This window comes from Nuphar pumila, chromosome 14 (assembly GCF_984573655.1).
Source record: "Nuphar pumila chromosome 14, dmNupPumi1.hap1.1, whole genome shotgun sequence".
Lineage (NCBI taxonomy): Eukaryota > Viridiplantae > Streptophyta > Magnoliopsida > Nymphaeales > Nymphaeaceae > Nuphar > Nuphar pumila.
The window spans coordinates 76,967,104-76,992,358 of NC_143262.1; the positions used below are offsets into that span (position 1 = coordinate 76,967,104).

Here is a 25,255-nt window from a genome sequence, read left to right on the forward strand (position 1 = left end):
CTTCTCTCTCTTTCAATATATATATTATGTAGTAGAATATGAGAATTGGAAATATGAGAACTAGAGTATGAACTAGGCATTTCCGATGAATTTTTGCAAATCTGACCCTGCAGATGTATTCAGCATGATCCATTTCCTAGGAATTGACTGTTGGATCATGCTTTTTCGACAAAAAAATATAATTTTTGGATGCTTGAATATTTATGAAAATTTTGATCCATCGATTTTCAAGCCTTAAAAAATCCTACCTAGTCATCGTAATCGGATGATTCAAGAGCCAGTTCCCTTAAAACCACGTATGTAGATCACATCTGTAAGATCAGATTTAAGAAAAAACAAAAAGCCCCATGAAAATTTCCGTTCACACTCTAGTTCTCATATATATATGCAAAAGGTTATCCTTTTGAGTAGCTAGATATTTTCTTTAGCTGGTCCATCACTCTTATGCATGAACCGCTATGCTAATTGGTCACTCAGGTGAGGAGACTGGGGAAATTAACCAAGATCTATAGAAGGTGGATTTGGCTATCTTCTTGTCTTCTGGTATGGAAAGAATGCAAGATACGTTGATGACAAAGGCCAACTCCACCAATCTTATTGTTATAGAAGAATCAGATTGCTAGAATATGATTTAGATGATATGTTTCAAACTTTCAACAGGACATGTTCAGGGTCATATGATTGCACTTTGGTACATCAGAATCTCTGTATTTAGAGTCTGTACCGTGCTAACCTTTAGTAACAATAAATTTTTTTGATTTAGGAACTATTTATGCAGACACCACTTACCATGGGCATCCCGTGTTGACATGACATGACATGACACCTGGATACACCACAACACTTCATGGACATGATCAAACTTGTGTTGGGCATAGTCAACACCGTGTCCTTAACTTTATCTGTTTCTTTTTGCGATCTTGATTGTTTATTTTTATTTACTTATATTTTTCTTTAATGTCATTTGATTACATTGTTTTTTAAGTTTTACTTAAATTTATTTTTTAATGTCTTTAATCATGATTTAGAATTATTGTTCAAGAATTTGCATTTAAGATGCTATTCGTGCTTTATTGTTTTAGATTAAGAATTTTAAATGCATGTTATATATACTAGAAAATGGCATGTCCTTACAGATGGGTCATGTACAAACCCACACCCACACACAAATCAAACATGATGAGTAAAACTGCATGCACCCCCGCACACACACAGATCAAACATGAGTAAAGCTTAATCTAGTAATAGGAATGTAAATGGTTTGAAGTCGGATCAGATGTAGCCATACTATATCCGATTAATCAAATGTTGACTAAATGGATTCTAATTTGAATTCAAATTTGGATGGTGAGAAGCTCATACCAAATCAGTTTTTTACATGTTAACAGATTCAGATTTCTATCAAATCCAGATGTTTGTCCGATTCAGTAGCAAAAAATCAAAACCATGCCTGCATCAGATTACAATCGGCTATGGTTTTGACATACCAAATCCTCAACTAAGCGGAGTCTGATTTGGTTGGATATCGATAAAATTTGATCAGTTGGCATCTCTCTCTCTCTTTTCCCCAAAAGATCCCCGTGTAAATAGCTTTCCTAAACACTCTCTCTAATGTCGTCATAGTAGCTTTCCTATTTTTTTCTCATAATATCCCATGTAAATAGCTTTCCTAATCTCTCTCTCTCGTCTTCATACAATCCCTATTTAAGTAGCTTTCCTATTTTTTCTCTCCCATAATATCACATGTAAATAGCTTTCCTAATCTCTCTTTCTCTAAGCTTTCCTAATTTCTATTTATTAAAATGCATTTATTACCACAACTAATTTAGTAAGTGATAATAATTAATTATAACGCATTCTTGCCATTTAACAAAATCTTGTGTGGCGTGGGTACTCCTATAAAACAAAAGAATAGTAAATTACATTCAACCCAAACCATTCTCGTTTTTTCATTTTTAAAATGTTACAATACAACTAACTTTTGGCTCTCTAATGCCCCTCATTCCTCCTTTATAAGTAGTATATATATCATAGTCAGTGATATTTTGAAAATCTCGCTAGAAATTTTGAGAAATTAAGGTAGCCAATAATATTGGAAAAATTTCATGATATTTTCAAAATATCGCTAAAATGAAAATATCATGATATTATCACAATTTTTTTGCAAATTTATTTTAAAAATATTATTTTTATATATTTTAAGTTCAGTTTTTCTATTTTTTGTTTCTTTTGTATTTTAAAAACTTTAAAAACTTGGTTCTTTATATTTTTGTAAGAAAAATAATAGAAAACCTATTCTTTTTTTACTATTATTTACATTTTTTCAAATTTTTAAGCTTCTAAGATTTTCCTGAGATTTTTCACTTTTTGAAAATATCTCTGAGGAATAAGTGACTATGACATATATGCTAAATGAAGTCCGACTGTGGTTGCCCTCTTAAATATTTTCCTTTTCCCTCTTGTTTCAGCCTTAAACCACTGCCCTCTCTTCCTCTCCCTTCTGGTGATGAGCTCGACTTTGGCGATGATCCACTGGCTCCAGCAACACCATCTACGGCAATGCCTGTTAGGCTGATCGGCCAACGGTTGGGGTGTTGCCAGAGGAGAGAGACGACCTGGGATGTCGTCAAAGGCGCAATGGCTGGGGTGTCGCCGAAGTGGAGAGATGAAAGGGAGCAGCGGCTAGGGTGTTGCCGGAGGGGAGAGGCAAGAGGTGAGGGTGGGAGCAACTAGATGGGGCATCATCGGAGGCCTTGGTCATCGCTGGGAGGTCACCGACAGCCACGAAAGGGAGCAGCGGCTAGAATGACGCCGAAGGGGAGAGACAAAAGGGGAGAGTAGGAGCAACCAGGTGGGGCATCACCTGAGGCCTTGTTTATCGCTAGGAGGTTGCCGACAACCACTATGAGCAAGAGGGGAGAAGGTGAGTGTAGAGGGAGAGGAGTGGAGAGATGAGATGGGAGGTGACTGGGGTATGGCCGGAGGTGTCGCTGGACTGGTTTAAGGTCACCGGCAGCCACGTCCAGTGAGAGAGGAAAAGGAAGAGGAAGGGGAGAGAGAGAGAACGTGTTTAGGGTTGGGAATGAGGAAAAAGGTGGGGTTTAAATGGGATGAACCTGGGCCATCCGTTCATGTTAGGATCAGACGGTCCAGGTTGATTTAGGAGGTTTTGTATGCTTTTCATTTAGCAGGTTCATATATATTGTCTTCCACATTTTCAGGTGCAGTCAACTACACTGAGGTCCATTTCTGTCCAAAACTAGACTCAGTTAACCCTAACCAAGTCCAGTTTTATCTAATATACATATAAATAAATTATATATATATATATATATATATATATATATATATATATATAGAGAGAGAGAGAGAGAGAGAGAGAGAGAGAGAGAGAGAGAGAGAGAGAGAGATGTGTATCTTCCATACCTCTTTAGAAAGCATACTTGCATGCATTTTTTGTTTAATCTAAACTCATAGATGTGATCTCTACACTTTATTTAGTAGAAAACATGTACTAGCTTAAGCATTTTGATGTTTAGATGTGTTTTCAGCTCAATGTAAAAGTGAACAATATATATTTCACCAAAAACTTGATTAACTAAAAATCAAGATTTTTTGTTAAATTGATTCGATCCAAAGCATGGTTTTTAGTAAATAAGCAATGATAAACATATCTACAAGTTTGAATTAAGCAAAAAACTTGCACATATATGTTTTTTAAAGAGGTCTGGGACAATCTGGGAGATAAATGGTCCGGAAGATACACATCACTTTATATATATATATATATATGTGTGTGTGTGTGTGTGTGTGTGTGTGTGTGTGTGTGTGTATCCCAGAGTCTTAATTTTACGTAACTTGTCTCATACCAAGCACATCTGCATCGTGTCCTGTACCCACATCGTTGTCTATCTAACATAGTTTGTGGAGTTATATAACATTGCAAACTTGATTATGTTGCATATAAAGAACATAAGAATTCCATCAGTCCGATCACTGAGCTTCTCATACATACATAATGCTACAAAATTGATTCATTGTCTTCAAGTCTATACCTCCAGTCTCCTGGCCACCAGAATCTTGATAATTCCATCATTTTGTTGGTTCTAAATTCTAATTTGCTGACCTCTACTCTCACTGGCAACAGAATTTTCCGTGAGGTCCAACTGCATTCTATAGTCCTAGAGGTGGTAAACCAATCCTTAGTGGTAGTTACAAATTTATTTATCAAGAACTTGTGCATTGGCTGCAAGCCTGCTACTGTTAGTCCTTGTTGCTGTAAAGCCTATCTCAGAACTGTTCTTTGGCAAGCTTTATGGAATCATACAGATGAGATCAACCTTTACTTGTTCCTGGTGAATGTAATAATAAATATATAAACTCATAATCAGGTACTTTTATACTGAATATTTTGTGTGATCCGTTGTCAAAATGCCATGTCTTCCCAAGAGCAGGAGAGGCAAAACCTGTGGACACATGGAAGCCTCCATGATAGTATCACGAACCGGTGGAAAAAGAGAGATATTGCAAATGTTGAATTGCAAGAGCAATAGAACAATCCCAAACTTTGAGTCCACAAAGTGACATAAAAAACACACAAAATGCACTTAATGTGCCAACACGAGCCACAAAGGGAAAAAACACTTTCAAAACATATATCTTTATTGAGGAACACCTTTTAGAGAAGCATAGATTACAAGATGGGATTAAAGCCCTTTTTACAGAGAAAGGAGGAGGCCCATATAGCTGTTGAGCCTCCCCAACAACTAGAAATAGAGCCGTTGGGGAGGTCCCAATGGCTCTATGGGTAATTTCCCATTGTGCCCTCCAATGATGAATGATTTACATTGAATAAAAAAAGAAGAAAATAAAAAATAACAAAGACAAATGTGCCTCTAGTGGGCACTATCTATACAAGATAGTGAAATGACCAAAATACCTTTGAAGGATATTTTGATTTACATAGAGAAATATACATACCTATATATATTATATATACATGTTAGGTGTATATATAATATATTTAACACCCCCTCAAACTTACAGTGAGATTACCGAATGGTGGCTAAGAAGTGACATAAAACGTGGTGTAGGGAGAGCCTTTGTGAAGAAATCTGCTAGTTGACATTTTGAGGTTACATATGACTGCTCAATAACTTTGAAGATAGGCGAAATGTGCCAATCTTCAGGCAGTTCAAGGAGGTAGGCATTCAGACCCAATCGTCGAAGGATCTTGAAGGGGCCATGCTTCTTAGGACTCAACTTACTATAAGTACCTATTGGGAAACACTGAGGATGCAGGTAAACCCACACTAACTGTCCTACTTGAAACTGGACATCTCGACGACCCTGGTCCACAAAGGCTTTGTAAGCTTCGTAACTTTCAACAAGCTTGGCTCTGACTTGTCTGTGAATATCACGCATGTACTCAATGGCATCAAATGTGTTTGGGGCTGGGTCTTGAGGACTAAACACATGTGCTAGATCTACTACATGCGTTGGTGAACGACCATAAACTACTTGAAAAGGAGACTTGCCCGTGGACCTGTTGATGAAACTATTGTAGGCGAACTCGGCTTGCGGTAAGACTAGGTTCTAAGTTTTGACATTCTCCCCAACTAGACTCAACTCCTGAGTAGGTTCCCTAAGGTGTGGTTCATGACTTCGGTTTGGCCATCGGTCTGCGGGTGGTATGCACTGCTGAACTGGGGCTTGGTTTTCAATAATGCCTATAATGATTTCTAAAAATGACTCATGAAGCGAGTGTCACGATCTGAGGTGATCATGTGAGGCAATCTATGAAATTGGGCCACACAAACTGCTGGTTCAATCCATAAAGGAAAATCAACACAAACTGAAGCAAAAAGAGGCACAGACAATACAAGGACCAACGGAGAAGTAAAAGAGTTGTTGTTGTCAGCCTTAGCAGAATTGAATCTGAAACAAAATGAGCAAGGCACTTGGTATGTGGACTCTGGCGCAGCGACTCATGTTACTGGTGATACAGGTAAGATCCTAAAACTTGTTCCTTACATTGGTAGAAGTAGTATAGTTACTGGAGATGGATCACACCACTCTGTCTCGCATATTGGAAACTCCATCATACCCTTGCCCGAATCTTCCATCAATCTTTCAAATGTTCTTTATGCCCCTAATATCAAGAAAAACATTGTTTCAGTTTCTAAACTTGTTGATGATATCAAAGCCTCAGTTGAATTTACTCCCTCTTCTGTTCTTGTTAAGGATCTCTGCACGAAGGAGACGTTCGCTAGAGGAAAACGACAAGGCAATATGTATGTTTTTCAAGAAGATCCTTTAGCACATATTCGCTCTGCAGACCCAAACTTGAAGCTCCAATCATTGTTGTCTTCTGAAAATCCTACTTGCGTTTTTAGTGTTTCTGAAATCAATAAGCCAAACCTTTGGCATGGTTGTCTAGGTCACTGCAGTAATAATTTCATTGAAAAGCTTGTTTCAAGTAACCTCATTCCCAAGTCAAGTTTAGGAATAAATGTAAATGACAACAAATGTTCTAGTTGTCTCTTATGTAAGAGTCATGTTTTACCATTTCATTCTATCAATAAAAGAACTTCAAGACCTTTTGAGACTATTTGTTCTGATGTTTGGGGGCCTGCTCCAGTTGCTTCTATGTCTGGAACTAGATATTATCTTTTATTTGTTGACAGTTATTCTCACTATTCCTGAATATTTTTCATGAAACATAAATCTGAGACTTTGAAGTTGTTCCGTAACTTCCATTCCTTTGTCAGAAACCAATTTTCTGAAAACATCCTAAGTTTCCAATGTGACGGAGGAGGTGAATTCTCTTTCATTGACTTTACTAACTTTCTTCAAAGTAATGGGATAAGGAAAAAGGTGTTTTGCCCGCACACACCTCAGCAAAATGGGATTGCTGAAAGAAAGCATCGCCATATTGTTGAGAGTGCGATGAGCATGATGCATGATAGTAATCTTCCGATCACTTTATGGACAAAGGCTTTTCATTCTGCAGTTCATGTGATAAATCGATTGCCCATGACTATTTTGGAAAAAAAGTCTCCTTACTTGTCTCTTTTTGGTATTCACCTCAACTACTATGATTTGCATGTGTTTGGCTGTTTATGCTATGTTCATGTTGACAGTTCAAGGAGACATAAGTTTCAGGACAAGGCTTTGAAGTGCAGGTTTGTGGGTTATGCCGATGACTATAAAGGGTATAGGTGCTATGATCCGGTGAGCAAGCGCATCAAAATATCAAGAAATGTCATCTTCGATGAATTGAATTTTGATTGTCAATGTACTAGTTCTTCAGAATCAAAACATGAAGTTCAGGCTTACTATCCTTGGTTGAATTATGAACTTCTCGCAGGAGCTAGTGATGCTTGCTCAAATTGCACTCAAAAGGATAAGATACCTGTGTCTACTGATGGGATGATTGATCATGAAAATACAGACTCAACTTTGAATCCAAGAAGATATAGAGGCTTTGTCTACACTCGACGAGAAAGAGAGTCACCCACCATAGTCGATTCAGACATGGACACATCCTCAACATCCAACATTGTTGATACTAGAAGATCCACACGTCCTCGCCATCCAATTGAAAGGTGGGTCAGTTATGAAAATTTCTCATTAGATTTTCAACTCTTTCTAACAGCCTTGAATAAAGAAGATGAACCCACAACGTTCTCTCAAGCATCAAATTCCAAAAGATGGATTGAAGCAATGAATGAGGAGATGAAAGCTCTACATGAATGTGGTACGTGGGATGTCGTATCAAGACCACCTGACAGAAATGTTGTTGGTTCGAAATAGGTGTACAAAATAAAGTATAAACCAGATGGGACTATAGAGCGATACAAGGCGAGACTTGTAGCCAAAGGTTTTACACAGGAGCAAGGACAGGATTATGATGAAACCTTTAGTCCAGTGGTGAGGATGGGGACAATCCGAGTCATACTTTCTTTAGCTATTGAACACCAATGGACCATTAGCCAACTTGATGTGAAGAATGCCTTTCTTCATGGAGATTTGAGAGAAGAAGTTTACATGGAACAACCCATTGGTTACGCAGAAGGCAATCCTACAAAATATGTATGCAGACTGAAAAGGGCGATATATGGATTGAAGTAGGCATCTCAATCTTGGTTTGACAGCTTTTCTCTTGAAATACAAAAATATGGTTTTAAGAAATCTCTTCTTGACCACTCCTTATTTATATTTAAGAACCAAGACACAATTACTCTGTTGTTGATATATGTGGATGATATCATCATCACTGACAGTTCCAATGAGCACATTGAAGAAGTCAAACATCTCTTGAATCAAAGGTTCAAAATGAAGGACCTTGGCAAACTATGGTACTTTCTTGGAGTTGAAGTCGACAGTTCCTCTGAAGAAATGACTCTCACTCAACATAAGTATACTATTGATGTTCTCAATAAAGCGGGTATGAAAGACTGCAAGCCCTTAAGCACTCCTAGCGTTCTTCATCAAAGGCTTAGCTCTCAAGATGGAGATCCATTTGATAATCCCACATAGTACCGTAGCATAGTGGGTATGTTACAATACCTCACTTTTACTCGCCCTGATATAGTCTACTCGGTGAATCAAGTTTCTCAGTTTATGCATGCCCCATGTGAAGGGCATATGGAAGCAGTTAAACGGATACTACAATATCTGAAGGGAACGGTTGGGGATGGTCTCATATATAAACGAAAGACAAATGGGCAAAGTGCACATGAGATCACTATTTATTCTGATGCAGACTGGGCGGGAGATCCAGATGAACGCAGATCAGTATCCGGCTATTGTGTATTTGTTGGGATGAATTTGGTTTCTTGGAGTAGTAAGAAACAAAAGGCTGTTGCCAGATTTAGTACAGAGGCTGAATACAGGTCAATGGCAGCCGCCACTGCTGAGGCTACTTGGGTTAGACATCTACTGACAGAAGTAGGAGAATCGATATCTCGATCACTTCTTTTGTGTGACAACCAGAGTGCCATTAGTATGCCTTTTAATCCAATCTATCACAGTCGTGCCAAACATATTGAAATAGACCAGCATTTTGTGAGACAGAAGGTAGAAGAGAAATAGATTGAGCTTGAATTTGTTCGAACTACAGATCAAGTGGCGGATATATTTACAAAAGGATTGACTAAAGACAGATTTTGGACGTTAAAAGGCAAGTTCATGATTCAAGATCATGCACAACTTCAGGGAGGGTGAAAAGAAGTGTTTTCTCTGGTTACGGGTCATGGATCTGAAGATCCAAACCCGTGACACCCACTTCTTCATTAATGACATTATGTAATATTGATTATTGTAAAAAGGGTATTCTAGTACCCTAATTTTGTTTGTAATCACATGTTAGCATAAAGGAATACACAGCAGCCGACCCATACACAGCTGGGTATCGGTTTTTCCCAAACCTCTCTCTCCCTTTCTCTATCTCTCTCTGTTTTGCAGCTCTCCAGCGTGGAACGAACTGCAGGTTGCAAAACTAACAGTCCTTGAAGTAGTACGAGGCTACTAACGAGGCGTCAGTGGTTCGCTTACACGGGACAAAGATAGCCATCTTGGAAAATCGGTCAACCACAACTAAGATGGAATCAAAACGACGCGAGGTTCTGGGAAGACCCACAATAAAATCCATGAAAACGTGTTTCCAAGGCCTCTCAGGGATGAGCAAAGGAGTGTACAAACTACTATTCTGACGTCGATCCTTGGACACTTGACATACTCGACAACTCTGGACAAACTTGACAACATCTTTGTGCATTTTGGGCCAAAAGTAGCGTTCATCTAACAGAGCGAACGTCTTATCATGTCCAAAATGCCCAGCTAGTCCCCTTTCATGTAGCTCAGAAATCAATTATAGCCTAAGAGAGAATGATGACACACATAACTTATTACCTTGAAAGAGGTAACCGTTATGTATAACGAACCGTGGGTCTGCTGTGTTGGGAGAGGACAGGCACCCTTCCTAGACCTGCTGAAAATCAGTGTCCGTTGGGTACAACTCCTTGCATTGCTCAAACCCAATGACATGCACGGACATAGTCATTAAAAGACTATTTTTTCCTGCTAAGTGCGTCAGCTACCTTGTTTAGAGTACCTGATTGATGGCAAACCGTAAAACTGTACTCTTTCAAGAAATTGACCCACTAGGCATGTCTAGCACTCAACTTCTTTTGGCTATTCAAATACTTCAACGCTTCATGATCCGTGTACAAGACAAACTCTTTATAAATGAGATAATGCCTCCAGTAACGAAGGGCTTGCACAACGACATAGAACTCGACATCATAAGTGGAGTACTGACACCTCGCCTGAGTCAGCTTTTCACTAAAGAAAGCAATGGGCTTGCGGTTCTGACTCAAGACGACACCAATTTCCACTTTAGAGGCGTCACACTCAACCTCAAAGACTGCGCTAAAATCAGGAAGGGCTAGTATGGGGGCACTAGTCATTTTCTCTTTGATGAGCGTGAAAGCTTTGCCCGCGGTCGGAGTCCAATGGAAACTAGTACCCTTTAGGCATTTTGTGATAGGGGCCATGAGGGTGCTAAAGTTTCTCACGAAACGACGATAGAAAGTGGCTAGCCCGTGGAAACTACAGATCTCTCCTATAGTCCTTGGGGTAGGCCATTCTATAATCGCACAGACTTTGGCGGGATCCGCTTTCACTCCATTAGACGACATAATAAAACCCAAAAATACAACACTTGACATCATAAACTCACACTTCTTGGCATTCACATACAACTTCTCCTTCCTTAAGATCTCGAGGACTTGACACAACAGACAATGAAGAATTATAGACCAAGATATCATCAAAATATACTACGACAAACTTTCCTATATACGGACACAACACTTGGGTCATCATGTTCATGAAAGTACTCGGGCCATTCGATAACCCAAAAGGCATGACTAACCACTCATACAACCCATCACGGGTCTTGAATGCCGTTTTTCACTCATCCTCCTCTCGGATACGGATTTGGTGGTACCCACTTTTTAAATCGATTTTGAAGAAAATGGAGCCCCCAGCCAATATATCAAACATCTCATCCAACCGGGGAATGGGGAAACGGTACTTGACAGTGATGCGATTGATCGCTCTACTGTCGACATATATGCGTATGGATCCATCTTTCTTAGGAGTGAGAAGGGCGGGCACTGCTCAAGGGCTCACACTCTCACGAATGAAACCCTTTTGCAGTAACTCTTGAACCTGTCTCAACAGCTCGGCATGCTCAGATGGATTCATGCGATACGCGGGGAGGTTAGGTAGACTCGACTTCGGGACCAAATCGATGGCATGTTGCACCACTCTCATCGAAGGTAGGCCATCAGGAAGGTCGTCTGGCATAATACCACGAAACTCCTTGACAAGGGGCGCGATGTCCGCGGGAACGGGCAACGACGTACTCATAAACGGTTTGGCCACCAAGGCATAACAATAACCATTCTCCCTACAATGGCTCAAGAAAGTTCAGTATGATAGGCCCGCGAGCCGGGGAACTCGCTCGGGCTTATCCACAGTGGGAAAACCGGTCTCCTTGATAGGGAGAAGGATTATTTTATGACCTTTAAAAATAAATGAGTACGTGTTCCTACGGCCATCGTGAATGGTCTTGCGATCAAACTGCCAAGGACGTCCCACCAGAATATGACACACACTCATAGGTGCTACATCACACTACACCTCATCGTGGTAATGCTCCCCCATAGAGAACCGAATTCGACAACGCTAGATAATGGGGACCTCATTCCCTCTTTTGAACTACGCCATCTTGTATGGTTGGGACAACTTTTCCGTTTTCAGATTCAGGGTGGACACGACACTCTCGGAAACCATGTTCTCACAAGCCCCAATGTCAATGATAACATCGCACGCATGCCCCTCACAGTTGCATCGGGTTCTAAAAATGTTGTTCCACAACCATTTTGCAGGGGCCGACTCGCGGGGTGCGGTCAAAACATGATGGATGGACAACAAATTCTTGACGTTACCATCGAACTCTACGGCTTCCCTCTCATTCTCTCTCTCAATCGACGACTCACTCTCAGCCTCACTATCGGATGCTTACTCAACAATACCCTCGTTGAAATGAGCATTTTTGTTCACGGTGGGGCACTTGGATGCTATGTGTCCTAACTCCTAACACCTAAAACAATGGATGGTAGGCTCACTAGGCTTGGCCTTGGATCTGGTATGGTATGCTGGTCCGGACTGGTCAGACTTGCTAGGGTCGACTCTTGGGGTAGACTTTGAGTCTTCCTTACTAGGGAAGCTCACTCTCCTGGTTGGAAAACTCGACTTGGGTCGACTGGGCTGATCAGTCCGGGTGGCCCGATATTCCTGCCTCCTTTTCAACTTTTTCTCCACATTCATGGCATAACTGCTGACCTGATCCAATGACTCGACTGTGACACAACTGAAGTCATAAGAAATAACAGGACATAGACCAGAAATATACCTCGTGACCTGCTGGCAGACGGTCTCCTCGATCTGCACTCGCAGAGATAGACGATGGAACTCAGCAGTGTATTCTGCCATGGTACGGGTGCTTTGATGTAGGGTCAGGTACTCTTTGTAGGCTCTCTCGGCATGGTCTGAAGGAACTTGGACTGCATCAATCTCTGCATCTCCTCCCATGTCTGCACGCGCTCCTGTCCTTACCGTTCCCTCGACCTTTGCAGCTCAACCCACCACGTCTGCGCTATGCCCCTCAACCGAGTGGACGCTAGACAGACACGACGGTGCTCAGCTACAATGTTGTAGTCGAAGAAAAGCTGCACAACATAGGACCAGTCGAAGAACTGCTCTGCATCAAATCGTCTCGCGAACTCTGGAAGGTCCAACTTCACCTTGTAGGTAGAGGGGTGCTCTGGCATTCTCTGCTGGTGAGGGTCCACTATTCCTGCAGGGTACTCGTTCCAGAAGGCGTCATCATCCATCAGGGCATCGTCATCTTCATCACGATACTGCTCGCCTGGGGGTTGATGCTGACGCACGCCAGTGACATGTGGTCGACGCTCAGGTTGCATCGGTCCCTGCTGAATCTGCATAGCAGCTGTCTGGAACTGCCTCGGTCTGGCCCGTCCTTGGGTGGGAGCCATCTGCTGCCGGCGTTGAGGCGTCGATATGATAGGTGGTAGGACTGGTCAGTGAACTGTGTCTGAGTTGGTGGGAATGGGGTAATATGGATTTGGGTTGAAAGTTGGGTTATGGTGAAAGTAGTGGGTTGGATATGGGATAGGGTCCTGGATCGAGGACGGTTTAATGGGTTGGGTCATGTTTGGGGTTTGGTATGGGTATTGGGTCTGGTTTGTGTAGTACTGGGATGACTCACCCGATTGGATCTGGATTGGGTCAAAACTTAAGCTATTCGTCGGACCCAGAATGGGGTGGGTAGGATCATGGATCGAGTTGTGGTGTGAGATGGTCTGGTTATAACTCTATCCTTGATCCATAATTGGATGGGTCTGGTTTTGACCCGACTCAAATTCAAACTGAAGCTCCGTCCGGGTCCGATATAGGTTTGGGTCGGCAGTGGATCTGAATTGGGGTTCAAAAGTAATAGGTTGGATCTGGTTTGGGGCGACCTGCGAACCGGACCCAACTGGGTAGGTCGGGTAATGGGGTCTGAGGCCCGGACCCGCTCCCGCTCCCTGAGACCCAAAGGATGGTCCCCGGGATTCGGGTCTGGGGCCCGATAGAACCAGCTCCTGGTCGGACCCTGTCGGATTCGGTCCGACCCACAAGGGTCCACACCCCCTGCTCGCTGGTGAGCTGCGACCGACCCACCATGCACGCGCGGTGGGAGGGTTGTTAGGTCTGTCCCGGCCCGGGCTGACGCAGTCACGCCTGCCGCCTGGCCCAGCGTCACGCTCGGGCCCTGCAGTCCAGGTCTGGCCGGCAACCCCTGTGTCGTGGGTCGATGCCAGGCCTGCGCACCCAGGTCGATGTCTGGAGGGACATACAATGACCCCCGGGTTCGGTTGGAGGGCACCGACCGCCTTAGTTGCAGTCGTCATCGGGGCGAGATTCAGAAACGGTACCAGTTGCAGGGCATTTGTGGGACCTGTTTCCATGCGCAGACCCATCCCGACGCCCTCTTCGTGCACAACCGACAGATGGACGGTCGGAGGGCCTGGGTTGATTGCTGCGACCTCCGCTGGACCGTCTCCCATTGCCGCTTCTGTTTTTGGCATTGACATCACACACGACTCCACCGGTGACTCAAGGACGACGATCCAACCTTTGATCCCATCCAGGCGTTTTGACATGCCGGCTACGTCCTTGCTTACACGTAGCAGATTTTCTTGGATCTTCGTCATCGTATCGATCATCCGCATCATGGGGTCTTCGTTGACGGTACCCGATTCCTCACGCTCCTTCCCATTCGTAGGATCGTCCCTCGCTTTCTGCGCTATGTCGTCGGCCAAGGAGGAGGGGTTGGGCTCTGATACCACTTTGATGCAGCGAGGATTTGATGCTATTTAACTTATTTATTGAAAGGAACGAATTACAATGAAGAATAATGAAGAAAATAGGGAATAAAAGTAATGGCTGCAGAAGAACAAATGCTGGCAGCAAATCAGGAAACAGAAACAATAAAATAAGAGAGCAAATCTTCAAAACTTCTCTAACTGCACGCAACCCTAGGGCTGGGCACTTAATAGGCTGCGCACAGGGTCTGGATCTCGGATCCGGAACCCGGGACCGAGACCCGATGCTTTCAGCTCTTGTTGGGGCTGTTGACGTGGGCTGCACCGTTTCCATTCTTCGTTCGCCTGGCGTAAGTGCGCAGGGGCACGTCCCTGCATCGTGGTGCCGGACTCGCGATCGGATCCATCACCTGGGTCTGATCGTCCATCCCATTGGAGCCGGTTTCCCTGGCCGTGCCTGGGTCATGCGGTATGGATCCGGGTCGGTCTTGCTCTGCATCAGGTATACTGTCTTTCATATGTATCTTTTTCCTTGTGGTCAAATTTTTATATCAAATTTTCTAAGTTATGCTCTTTCGTTTCCTACCAATTTTTTTAGTTTAACCACTTTGAAATTGACTATATGGAACTAGAAACTGGATGTCTTTGTGGCTTCTACATACTCTTTCTCAATTGCATCATCAAGAATAAGTTCTCTTATGATGGATTGCCATCCTTGGACATTACCTCCTGCTTCTATTTCTCAAATTAGCCTATATCAGACAAGCATCTGCATGGCACGTTTTGGTGAAAAACACTATGTTGGTGAAAAAAAATTTATGGCCTGTTGCTTTGAGATTTATTTAGTCTTGTCATTGCCTTTACATATCTATCACCTGTTTTCGTGGAAAATTTTCAGGATAGTGGTGATCTCACATCCAGCAGTCCAAGTGAAAGTTCCCTTGGTAACACAGTAGAGATTAGCTCTCAGAAGAGTTCCACCAGCCTGAATACAAAAAATTTGAGAGCTCACTCCTTTGAAAGTGCCACAAATTCAGTTAGATCAGATGCAGGGATAGATAATACAAATATGCAAGTTAGAGGAGCAAGTTCAGATGCTATTCGAGTTAGTATTTCAAGTGCCCCTAGTTCTTCTAGTCAGGGTTCTGCTCAGGATGATTGTGATGCTTTAGGAGATGTTTATGTCTGGGGACAGATTTTGTCTGATGCTTCTCTGACTAATGGAAATGTTAGAACTCCTAGAATTGACCTACTGCTTCCTAGGCCTCTTGAATCGAACATAGTTTTAGATGTTCATGGTGTTTCTTGTGGTGGAAGACATGCTGCACTGGTTACCAGACAAGGCGAAGTTTTTACCTGGGGTGAGGAATCTGGAGGCCGGCTTGGGCATGGTGTTGGAATGAATGCTAGTCAACCTCGACTTGTTGAGTCGTTTTCAGCATGCGGTGCTGATTTTGTTGCCTGTGGTGAGTTCCATACATGTGCAGTTACTATGGCTGGTGAACTTTTTACATGGGGGGATGGCACACATAATGCTGGACTTCTTGGCCATGGCAGTGATGTTAGCCACTGGATACCCAAGAGAGTTTGTGGACCTCTGGAAGGAATTCAGATTGCAGCAGTTTCTTGTGGTGCATGGCATACCGCCTTGATTACTTCAAAGGGGCAATTATTTACATTTGGTGATGGAACATTTGGTGTCTTGGGGCATGGTGACCGAGCAAGTGTTCTGTTCCCAAAAGAAGTTGACTCTTTGAAGGGGCTGAAGACGATTGCAGTTGCATGTGGAGTGTGGCACACGGCTGCTGTGGTAGAGGTGATTGTGACACAGTCTAGTGCTAGTATTTCATCAGGGAAGTTGTTCACCTGGGGTGATGGAGACAAGAACCGTCTTGGTCATGGGGATAAAGAGACACGGACAGTTCCTACATGTGTGCCTTCCCTTATTGAGTATAATTTTCACAAGGTGGGATGTGGACACAGCCTTACAATTGGATTGACTACATCAGGGCATGTCTTTACCATGGGAAGCACTGTTTATGGCCAACTTGGCAATCCTCCGTCTGATGGAAAGATACCTTGCTTGGTAGAAGATAAACTTGTAAGTGAATCCATTGAAGAGATCTGTTGTGGCTCCTACCATATTGCTGCACGCACATCAAGAAATGAAGTTTACACTTGGGGAAAAGGAGCCAATGGAAGATTAGGCCATGGAGATATTGAAGATCGTAAAACACCCACACTTGTTGAGGCTCTAAAAGATAGGCATGTTAAACATATTTCTTGTGGCTCAAATTTTACTGCAGCTATATGTCTCCACAGATGGGTATCTGGCACAGACCAGTCACAGTGCTCAGCATGCAGGCAGGCATTTGGTTTTACAAGAAAGAAACATCATTGCTACAATTGTGGACTTGTGCATTGTCATTCCTGCAGCTCCAAAAAAGCATTAAGAGCGGCTTTATCTCCTAATCCTGGCAAGGTGTATCGAGTTTGTGATTCTTGTTATTTCAAGCTTAGCAAAATATCAGAGGCTGGTGGTCCTTCAAATAACAAGAAGAATAGTGTACCTCGTCTATCAGGTGAAAACAAAGATAGGTTCAAGACTAAATCTTCAAAGTCAGACCTTGTTGAGTATTTGGATGGCAAAACAGCCAAATACGGCAAGAAGCCTGATTCCTTGACCCTAGCTCTACCTTCCCAGATGGCTACTCTGTTACAGTTGAAAGACATTGCTTTACCAAGCGCAGCTGCTCGTGTTGTTCCCAAGCCCGTGAGCACACCAGCTATGCAATCTGGAATGAATTCTCGGGTGGTTTCTCCTTTTTCAAGGAAGTCCAGTCCTCCTCGTTCTGTGACACCTGTTCCGACAACAGGAGGGCTTTCTTTTTCAAAAAGCATTGCTGATGGACTTAAGAAAACAAATGAACTTTTAATCCAGGAAGTGCAGAAGTTACGACCCCAGGTAAATAAATTATAAATTTGCACTCATGTTCTAGGTTGAGAGAGAAATCATCATTTTATAAATTTGCACTCTCATGTTCTAGGTTGAGAGTCTAAGACAAAGATGTGAGTTCCAAGAATATGAACTGCAGAAATCAGCAAAGAAGGCTCAGGAAGCTCTGTCACTGGCTGCGGAAGAATCTGCAAAATGCAAAGCAGCTAAGGAAGTCATTAAATCCTTAACTGCACAGGTATGTAAGAATCAGAAGTTATATTTCATGCAGAAATCTTCTCAATAATTTGCTATAGGCATCTGTTATCTGATGCGCTTGTCTGCAATTGACAGCGATAAGTTCCTCCTCTAGAGAACCTATATAGGAGTAAGTTGTGGAACCATTGTAATATTTGGAAAAATAAACCATTTTTTTCTTATAATCTATTCTTGTCAAATATCTTTTTCTTGAGTTCCAGACGGCTCTCTTCATCACAATGACACATTCTTATTTCTAATACAAGAGTGTATAGGTCACTGGTCCAGTTTCTTCATGGCCATCTAATCTGTCTATGCTATATTTCTCACATTTTTGCATCACTTAGAATGATTTCTTGTGAAAGAAGCATAAAATCAGGCAACAAATGTGTAAGGAAATAAGAAGGCTGTTCAACTGAGACTACCATGAGCATAATGAAAGTTGGTCCAATTGAGATACTGCAGCATGCTGCTCACAATAGATAATGCATGCATAATTTCTGGATGACATTTTGAAAAATAACAAGCTTACCAGTGGTTAATTGGTGGTCTAGTAAAAATTCTTCACTGATAGGTTCGTGATTGACATTGTTCTTGGTTAAGCTTTGATAATCTTGAGAACGAAAACACCCTGAGCTATTTTAATTGTTTTGTTGGTGTCCCTGGAGTGTTATCAGGTTAGAGGGGCATTGTCCTGGATATCCGAACAGGGAATAAATGCTCAGTCCACTCACAGGGGTAAATGATGTTGCATTATCACATTCGTGGGATAACTGTGAACTGCTTTTTAGATGAGATCTTGACTAATGGATGATTCGGTATCCCAAATCCTAGGCCGATGCTCACTTCCCTAAAGTTAGTGCTTCTTGCAACTGTAGTTGCATCCCGGATGAAAGTATGATTCCAAGGGTATGATAAATTCGCAGGGAAATCTCATTTCCATTAAGTATGAAAGAGACTTGCAAAATTAAACAGTTGTGATTCCTACAGGAACTCAGTTACCTGTTTCTGATTGGCTTTAAGGATAAAGTTCAACTATTTTCTATTATTTACTAAGGGCCAGTGTTATTAAAAACGCGCCTCAAGGCGCGCGAGGGGCTTTAAGCCTTGCGGCACACGTACAAAGCGCAAAAGCCCCGAGGCGTGCGCCTCATATGCCTTGAGGCACACGCCTCGAGGTGAGGTGCGCCTCACGCTGAGGCATACATGCCTTAAGTTTTTGTGGTCAAATGAGGGTCAAAGCCCTCATTTGACCACAAAATAGGGTTTCGGCTAGGTTAAAAAGCAATTTTAACCTAGTTCCTCCTTCACGCTCTCCCTCTCCTCTCCCACTCGCTCTCCCTCTCTTCACACTCCTCCTTCGCCACCGTCGCCACCACTTCCACAAGAGCATCCAAAGGCTCTTTTATTTGCTGTGGGCACAAGTATTGGTGTCAATGTTCTGGTATTTTTCCAATTTTTATATTCTTAATCTGAAGCTTTTGAAAATCAGTTATAATGTTGATAATTCAAACATTGTCATGGCCTCTTTTATTCCTTAAATTCAACAACACCTTTGCTCACTCCTCTCTAATCTTTGTCATGTAAAGAAAGAATACCATTTCATTAAATAGCTAAAGCAGCTGAGAGGTATGGCATTCTCATGAAGTCAAAATCTGAATAGTGGATGTCTACTTTACCACAATATGAACTGATCATGACCATTCCTTTCAGTAATTTATGCTGACATGTGTATGGTTCCTCATACTGCAAGAGGTTAAATCAACCTTCTGTTTTGGTCATGGTTGTGCTTCCAGTCAAGAATACTTGAATAAGAGTATCTTCTGATCCATTCACCCTTCTTTTTCCTTTCTTTATGGTATCTTTCTGGTATCATGTCACGCAGAAGGTAGGTATTGCTTTGCTTGCAGAGTTTGAAAATTCATTTTTTTCTCGTCTTTATTTCCCTTCTATACCACATTTTCCTTGTCTATCGTTGGAACATGTTTGTGCTTTTATGATTGATTCTTGGCTTCATTTCCTAGTTCCACTTTCTATTACTCTGTTTCAGACCATTTTTTATTTATTTATAACTTTAGATATTTTTTATAGTTTTTTTAAGTTAATTTTTTTTGAGGCTTACGCTTTACGCCTCGAGGCTTACGCGTCACCTCAGATTTTGGTGGAGCGCCTCGCTACACCTCAACGCTTTTCACAACACTGCTAAGGGCCATACCTTGTCTAGACTGCAGATGGTCCTAGCCTTCTACCTTTTGCGTGAAGTGGCCACTCGTAGGACTGGAACCTGGACTCCACTCTGACAGCTGGAGGACTGTCATTGCACCTAGGGATGCACAACAAACCGAGCCGGCTGCTCGGTTAATCTCGGATCAAACCTGTCCGTGCTTTAAATGAGCCGAGCTTGAACATGGTTCTAAGGCTCGGACGAGTAAACGAGCCAAGCTTGGTCAGCCTACCGAGCTCGATAAAGCTTGGTAGGTTCGATAAGGCTCAGATACATGTATATATATAATATATTTGCAATTCTATTCAACAAGTTATTGTTAGTGTAATGGATAAGGTTTTTATGAAAAGGCTCGTAGTTCGAATCCCATTTTTCACTTTTCCTGCTGTTAATATAGAGTACTTTTAGTATGTATATATTATTTTCGGTGCCAATGACTAAAATATATTCTTTGGCTTAGTGGTGGGTCACTTGGGAAACTTGAGAGAGGTTAGGGTTCGAAACCCACCATCAACAATATTTTTAAAAAATAATTCTTTTTGGAATGCCTTGAAGCTCGGCTCGGATTGAGCTTGGAACTGAGCCGAGCCCGGACAAAGTCATTATAGTTCAGCTCCGAGCTCGATCCGAGCTTGGACAGAAATATTTTACACCGAGCCGAGTTCGAACAGCCCAGGCTCGGCTCATGTGCATCCCTAATTGCACCAACAATGGTTCATTTTTATACTAAAAAAATATCTGTTTTTTGTGAAATTCATACTCCTTTTGGGCAATTCTTTTAAAAAAGACAAGGCAAAAACTTTGACAGTTTTGTTTACCACTTGCTGCTTACTAGTTTTTGTGGTATTCATGAACAATGATCACCTGCATCTTATAGGAAAAGGCTTTAAGGGTTTTTACAGTATTATAATAATGTAGATATTATGTTCTTTTTAGATAAAAAAATCGCATATAATTAGTTGGATTATAATGCTAATATTGTGCGTGGACAGCTTTTATCTTTTTATTTCTGAAATACAGAAGACTTCCATATTTCATTTCCAAAGTATTTCCCATTCTTGCCCACAAGGGCTCTGCTCATCTGTTATGGGCGACTTGTGAAAGTCACCAAGTTGATGGGACGTCACATGTTCGAAACCCACAGGTGGCATCCCTTGCAAGGGTTTTACCAACCAGAGGCCAGCCAATGTGTGGTGATGGGTGGGTGGGTGGGTGGGGGGGGGGGGTTCCCCTTGGATTATAAAAAAAAAAGTGTTTCCCAAGCTTCTAGCTTCGTATTTCACATGGATATAAAAAAGCTTGTTTCACTTCTGCTTTGTATAGATTGCACTTCTCTGATTGGCAAGCTGTGTTAAACTTTCAGTTTTCATGGATCAGAGATCATTTGGTGTTCTTTTATGTGCTTGTAGACTTGTGTACACCTTCCACAGTTTTTGCTGGAAGACTCTAGAGTTTAAACCATTGTCACTGAGATCGGTGATATTTTGAAAATATCACGCGAAATACCGATATTTTAAGGTAGCCGATATTAAAGGTAATATTTCACGATATTTTCAAAATATCGCCAGAAGACCAAATATCGCGATATTATCATGATATTTTTGGAAAAAACTTTTTTATTTTATTTTAAGTTTGTGCTTCCTATTTTTTTGTTTCTTTTATATTTTAAAACCTTTAAAACATGTTTCTTTATATTTTTGGAAGAAAAATAATGCAAAACTTATTATTTTCTTCACTTTTTTGTTATTATTTATATGTTTTCAATTTTTTAAACTCCCAAGTTATTCCTGAGATTTATCAACTTTTGAAAATCTCTCCGAGAAATACTCTTGCCGAGAAATTACCTTTAAAATACAGGTAGGTGACTATGATTTAAACCATGGTTGCCAGTTGAGGAAGCAGGAGCGGGAAGCGAGGCACTTTCAAAAATTTAGGAAGCGGGGAAGCGTGGGACCACTTAGGACCGATTCGGGAAGCGTCTCAGAAGCGACCTAGGAAGCGTCTCGGAAGCGAGGGGGAAGCGGAAAAAATAAAAAATAAAAAATACAAAAAAATTGAAAAACAGGGGAAGCGAGGGGGAAGCGTGATGGGAAGCGCGCTTCCCATTAAAGGGAAACGCGTCCCCCATTAAAGGGAAACACGTCCCCCATTAAAGGGAAGCGCGCTTCCCAAAAAAGGGGGCGCTTCCCCCCACACTTCGGAAGCGCGACGTTTCGCGCTTCCGAAGCTCGCTTCGGGGAAGCGCGCTTCCCCTTTTAGCTAGGCGCTTCCGGTAACCCTGGTTTAAACTATGAACTTCCCAAGGTTTGTTGTTTGCCATTGTTACATTACATCAATCCAAATGCACACAAAATTGCTTGCAATTTTAAGACAATAACCCTTGGGACTGTAGGAGGACCTACCTTGTTATAGAGACAAAAATCTACTTTCTACATGGTTTATAGGGATTGTGCGTTTCATGGGAGATTGTGCATGAATGCTCTCTTTTGTGCCCTTAAAAAATGTAAACTGCAACCATGGATCCTAAGTATCTTCACACCTCGTCCAGTCACTGTCAGTTTCTTGATCAAGTCACTTTAGACATGATTTATGCTTTCTAGATGTAGCTCGTCTGCTATTCACAGGCATTTTTGTACATTTAAGAAATCAATTTTATATTGCCACTCCCTGATTTATCTGTTTGTTTTATTTTCTATTGATAATTGCATTGTTGATTTTGCTAAACTCCTTATGTATATCACTATTCTTTTTTTATTAAATTTAGCTGAAGGATATGGCTGAGAGGCTCCCACCTGGGGTTTACAACAGCAGTGTGAGACCAATTTACCTGCCGAATGGTGTTGAGCCAAACCCCATTCCCCACTCTGATGTCAATGAAGAGAACCATCATGGAAACAATGTGAATCACTATCAACCTGTAGAATCTCCAATGTCGATTAGCTTTCCTGGACAGACACATTTCGCAGGAGATGACCGACTAGGAAACACCAATGTGAATTCCCACTTTCAAGATCAGAAACCGTATCACACAAGTGGAAGGCAGAGAGAGCCGGAGAAAATAATGCAAAATGGCAGTGAAAAATTGCCACCGGCCAACAGTTTGTCAGCATTTTCAGGGACAGAAGCCGAGCCTGTTCAGAATGGACCAAAGGGCTCCAGTCCCACTTTGGCTGGTGGTAATCAGGTGGAAGCAGAATGGATTGAACAGTATGAACCTGGTGTATATATAACCCTATTGGCACTCCGCAATGGCACTAAGGATATCAAGCGAGTGAGATTCAGGTACAAATCAAGTATATTTTCTTTTAAATCTCCACTCTTTGGATATCAACTTCAAGATAGTCAGCCAGGATTTCCTGGTTTGACTATCTTCAGCATAGAACAGGTGATTTTCGGTTAACTTTTACTCGTCACTCGTTCATCTATATTTACTGTTGGAATGGCCATGATTTATGTCAGTCGGAAAAGGTTTTCCGAGCACCAAGCTGAAACTTGGTGGTCAGAAAATCAAGAAAAAGTGTTTGACAAATACAACGTACGGGGGGATGAGAAGGCCTCGGTGGGGACGTCAGTGCAGACTGGACACTAATGTAGAATTTGGCTATCATCATTAAGAAAAGCATGCAAAGGCAAACGACTGCTCTGGAGTTTTGATGCTGCAAAAAGTTTGGAAATCCATCTTTAAATGGATAGCTGGAAATTTTTTTCTTCTCTAATCTCAATTCTTTTTTGTTTTCCTTCTCAATTCTGACTCTGCCCTTTGCCGTTGTATTGTGTATATATCTTTTCCTTGTAATGTATGGGCAGAAAGTTATCCGATGGTGCCATCCATCATGTTTGTCAGAATGTTAATAGTAAATTATATGGGTATTCCCTGGCAATTAAGAATTTGCAGAAAAAGTGAGAAAAGAGAAATTTACAGATGTGCCACCCTTGCGAAATTACACATCACCAGTTGAGTTAAGAAGCATTATATCAAGTAACTGCTTGGCTGATGGTAGGCAACGGGAAAGTGTCAGGTGTTCAATGAATATGTAACATATTGCCTTGCATTTTTACCTCTAATTTACTTCTTGTGGAGTTCTGGTCAACCGAACAATGAGAAGCACGGAAGCATCGCCATTGCTCTCTCTCTCTCTCTATACCACCTTAGTGTGAGTTTATCATTTGATTCTGTTATTGTCTTTACATTTTTTCTTGCTTTTACTTTTCTGCTTGTAGAGCATCGACATTTCTGATGCTTAGGGACTTAGGCATAACTCTCTCCTAAGCGAGTTTGGTCTTCTGGTTAGTAATTTTTTAATGTATTTTGATGTCATTTATTCTTTGTGGTTAGTTTGTATTCTGCATTTTGGCTCAGTTATTAACTAGTTATAGAATTTCATGGGTTAGTGCTACTCTCAAAAGAATAGGAATTTTGTTTCATGATTTTTATTGTTAACAGTTGAAGGTTTAGTCAATCACCTGTTGTCACCAACTTGAATAGTAGGGTTCACTCCTGCAAAGCTTTGGTCGAGGTCTTCATCCTACTTACTGGATGTTTGAATCCTTGGTATTTCTAATCTGAGGAGGATTGGGATAAGAAACAGACCCTTTGGGCAAAAGAGTGCATTTTGCTGCTTTTGCATTAAAAGGATCTCAAATCTATGAAAATGTGAGGATTTGTGATCACTCATCTAAATAACTCGGACCTGGCCCCATGAGACAGCCAAACGTTTTGCAATGTGTCCACTCACTATCCATGTGAATTCTCTCTTGGGCTGGGTAGTTTGATATTATTACACTAGAGCCAGGGGCATTTTCATAATTTCAAAATAAAATATTTTTCACTCTAAAATAACTTGGCAAATATTTTATGAGGAAAATCTCAACCAGGGAAATCTCCAACTATTTTGAAAATTCGTTTTTTTTCCCTCAAAATACATGGAATTGTACCATGCTTGGTATGGCTTCCTCCCTCGCATCTGTGCTGCCTCCAGAAGGGAATGGTAGAAGGGTGTCGGAAGGGGGTGTTAGAAGGGTATGGATGGTTAAAATTTTCTATTTCTTTTATTCTGCTTTAGGAGTCTGATCTTACAAATGTGTTTTATTTGGTTGTTCAGTAAGAATCGGCTTTTGGATCATCCAATTATGGCATTTGAGCAGGTTTATGTAAAGCTTCAAAAATCAACAACCCGGAGTTTTCATAAATTTCATCGCTTGTATAATTACATTTTTCATAAAAAATATAGTGCAACAATCAATTCCTAGCAAATGGATGATGTTGGACACTTCTGGGGGTATGATTTGCAAAAGAGGACTTGGAAACACTATAAAGACATGAGAGAAAACTATATATATATATATATATAGATAAAAGAAAATGGTGATTGTGTT

The 25,255-nt window shown here is 41.5% G+C and overlaps 1 protein-coding gene across 2 annotated transcripts in view; it reads left to right on the plus strand.

Moving 5' to 3' along the window:
* The window catches only part of LOC149817019 (PH, RCC1 and FYVE domains-containing protein 1-like), a 38,475-nt gene extending 14,696 nt beyond the window's left edge, over positions 1-23,779 (plus strand). For both annotated transcript variants that reach the window (XM_089988166.1, XM_089988167.1), the window contains 4 exons: positions 15,361-17,427; positions 17,510-17,656; positions 22,644-23,161; positions 23,339-23,779. In XM_089988166.1, coding sequence (XP_089844292.1) covers positions 15,361-17,427; positions 17,510-17,656; positions 22,644-23,161; positions 23,339-23,468 — 2,862 coding nt within the window. In that variant the 3' untranslated portion in view covers positions 23,469-23,779. The remainder of the gene's footprint in view (positions 1-15,360; positions 17,428-17,509; positions 17,657-22,643; positions 23,162-23,338) is intronic.
* Positions 23,780-25,255: the final 1,476 nt, after the last annotated feature.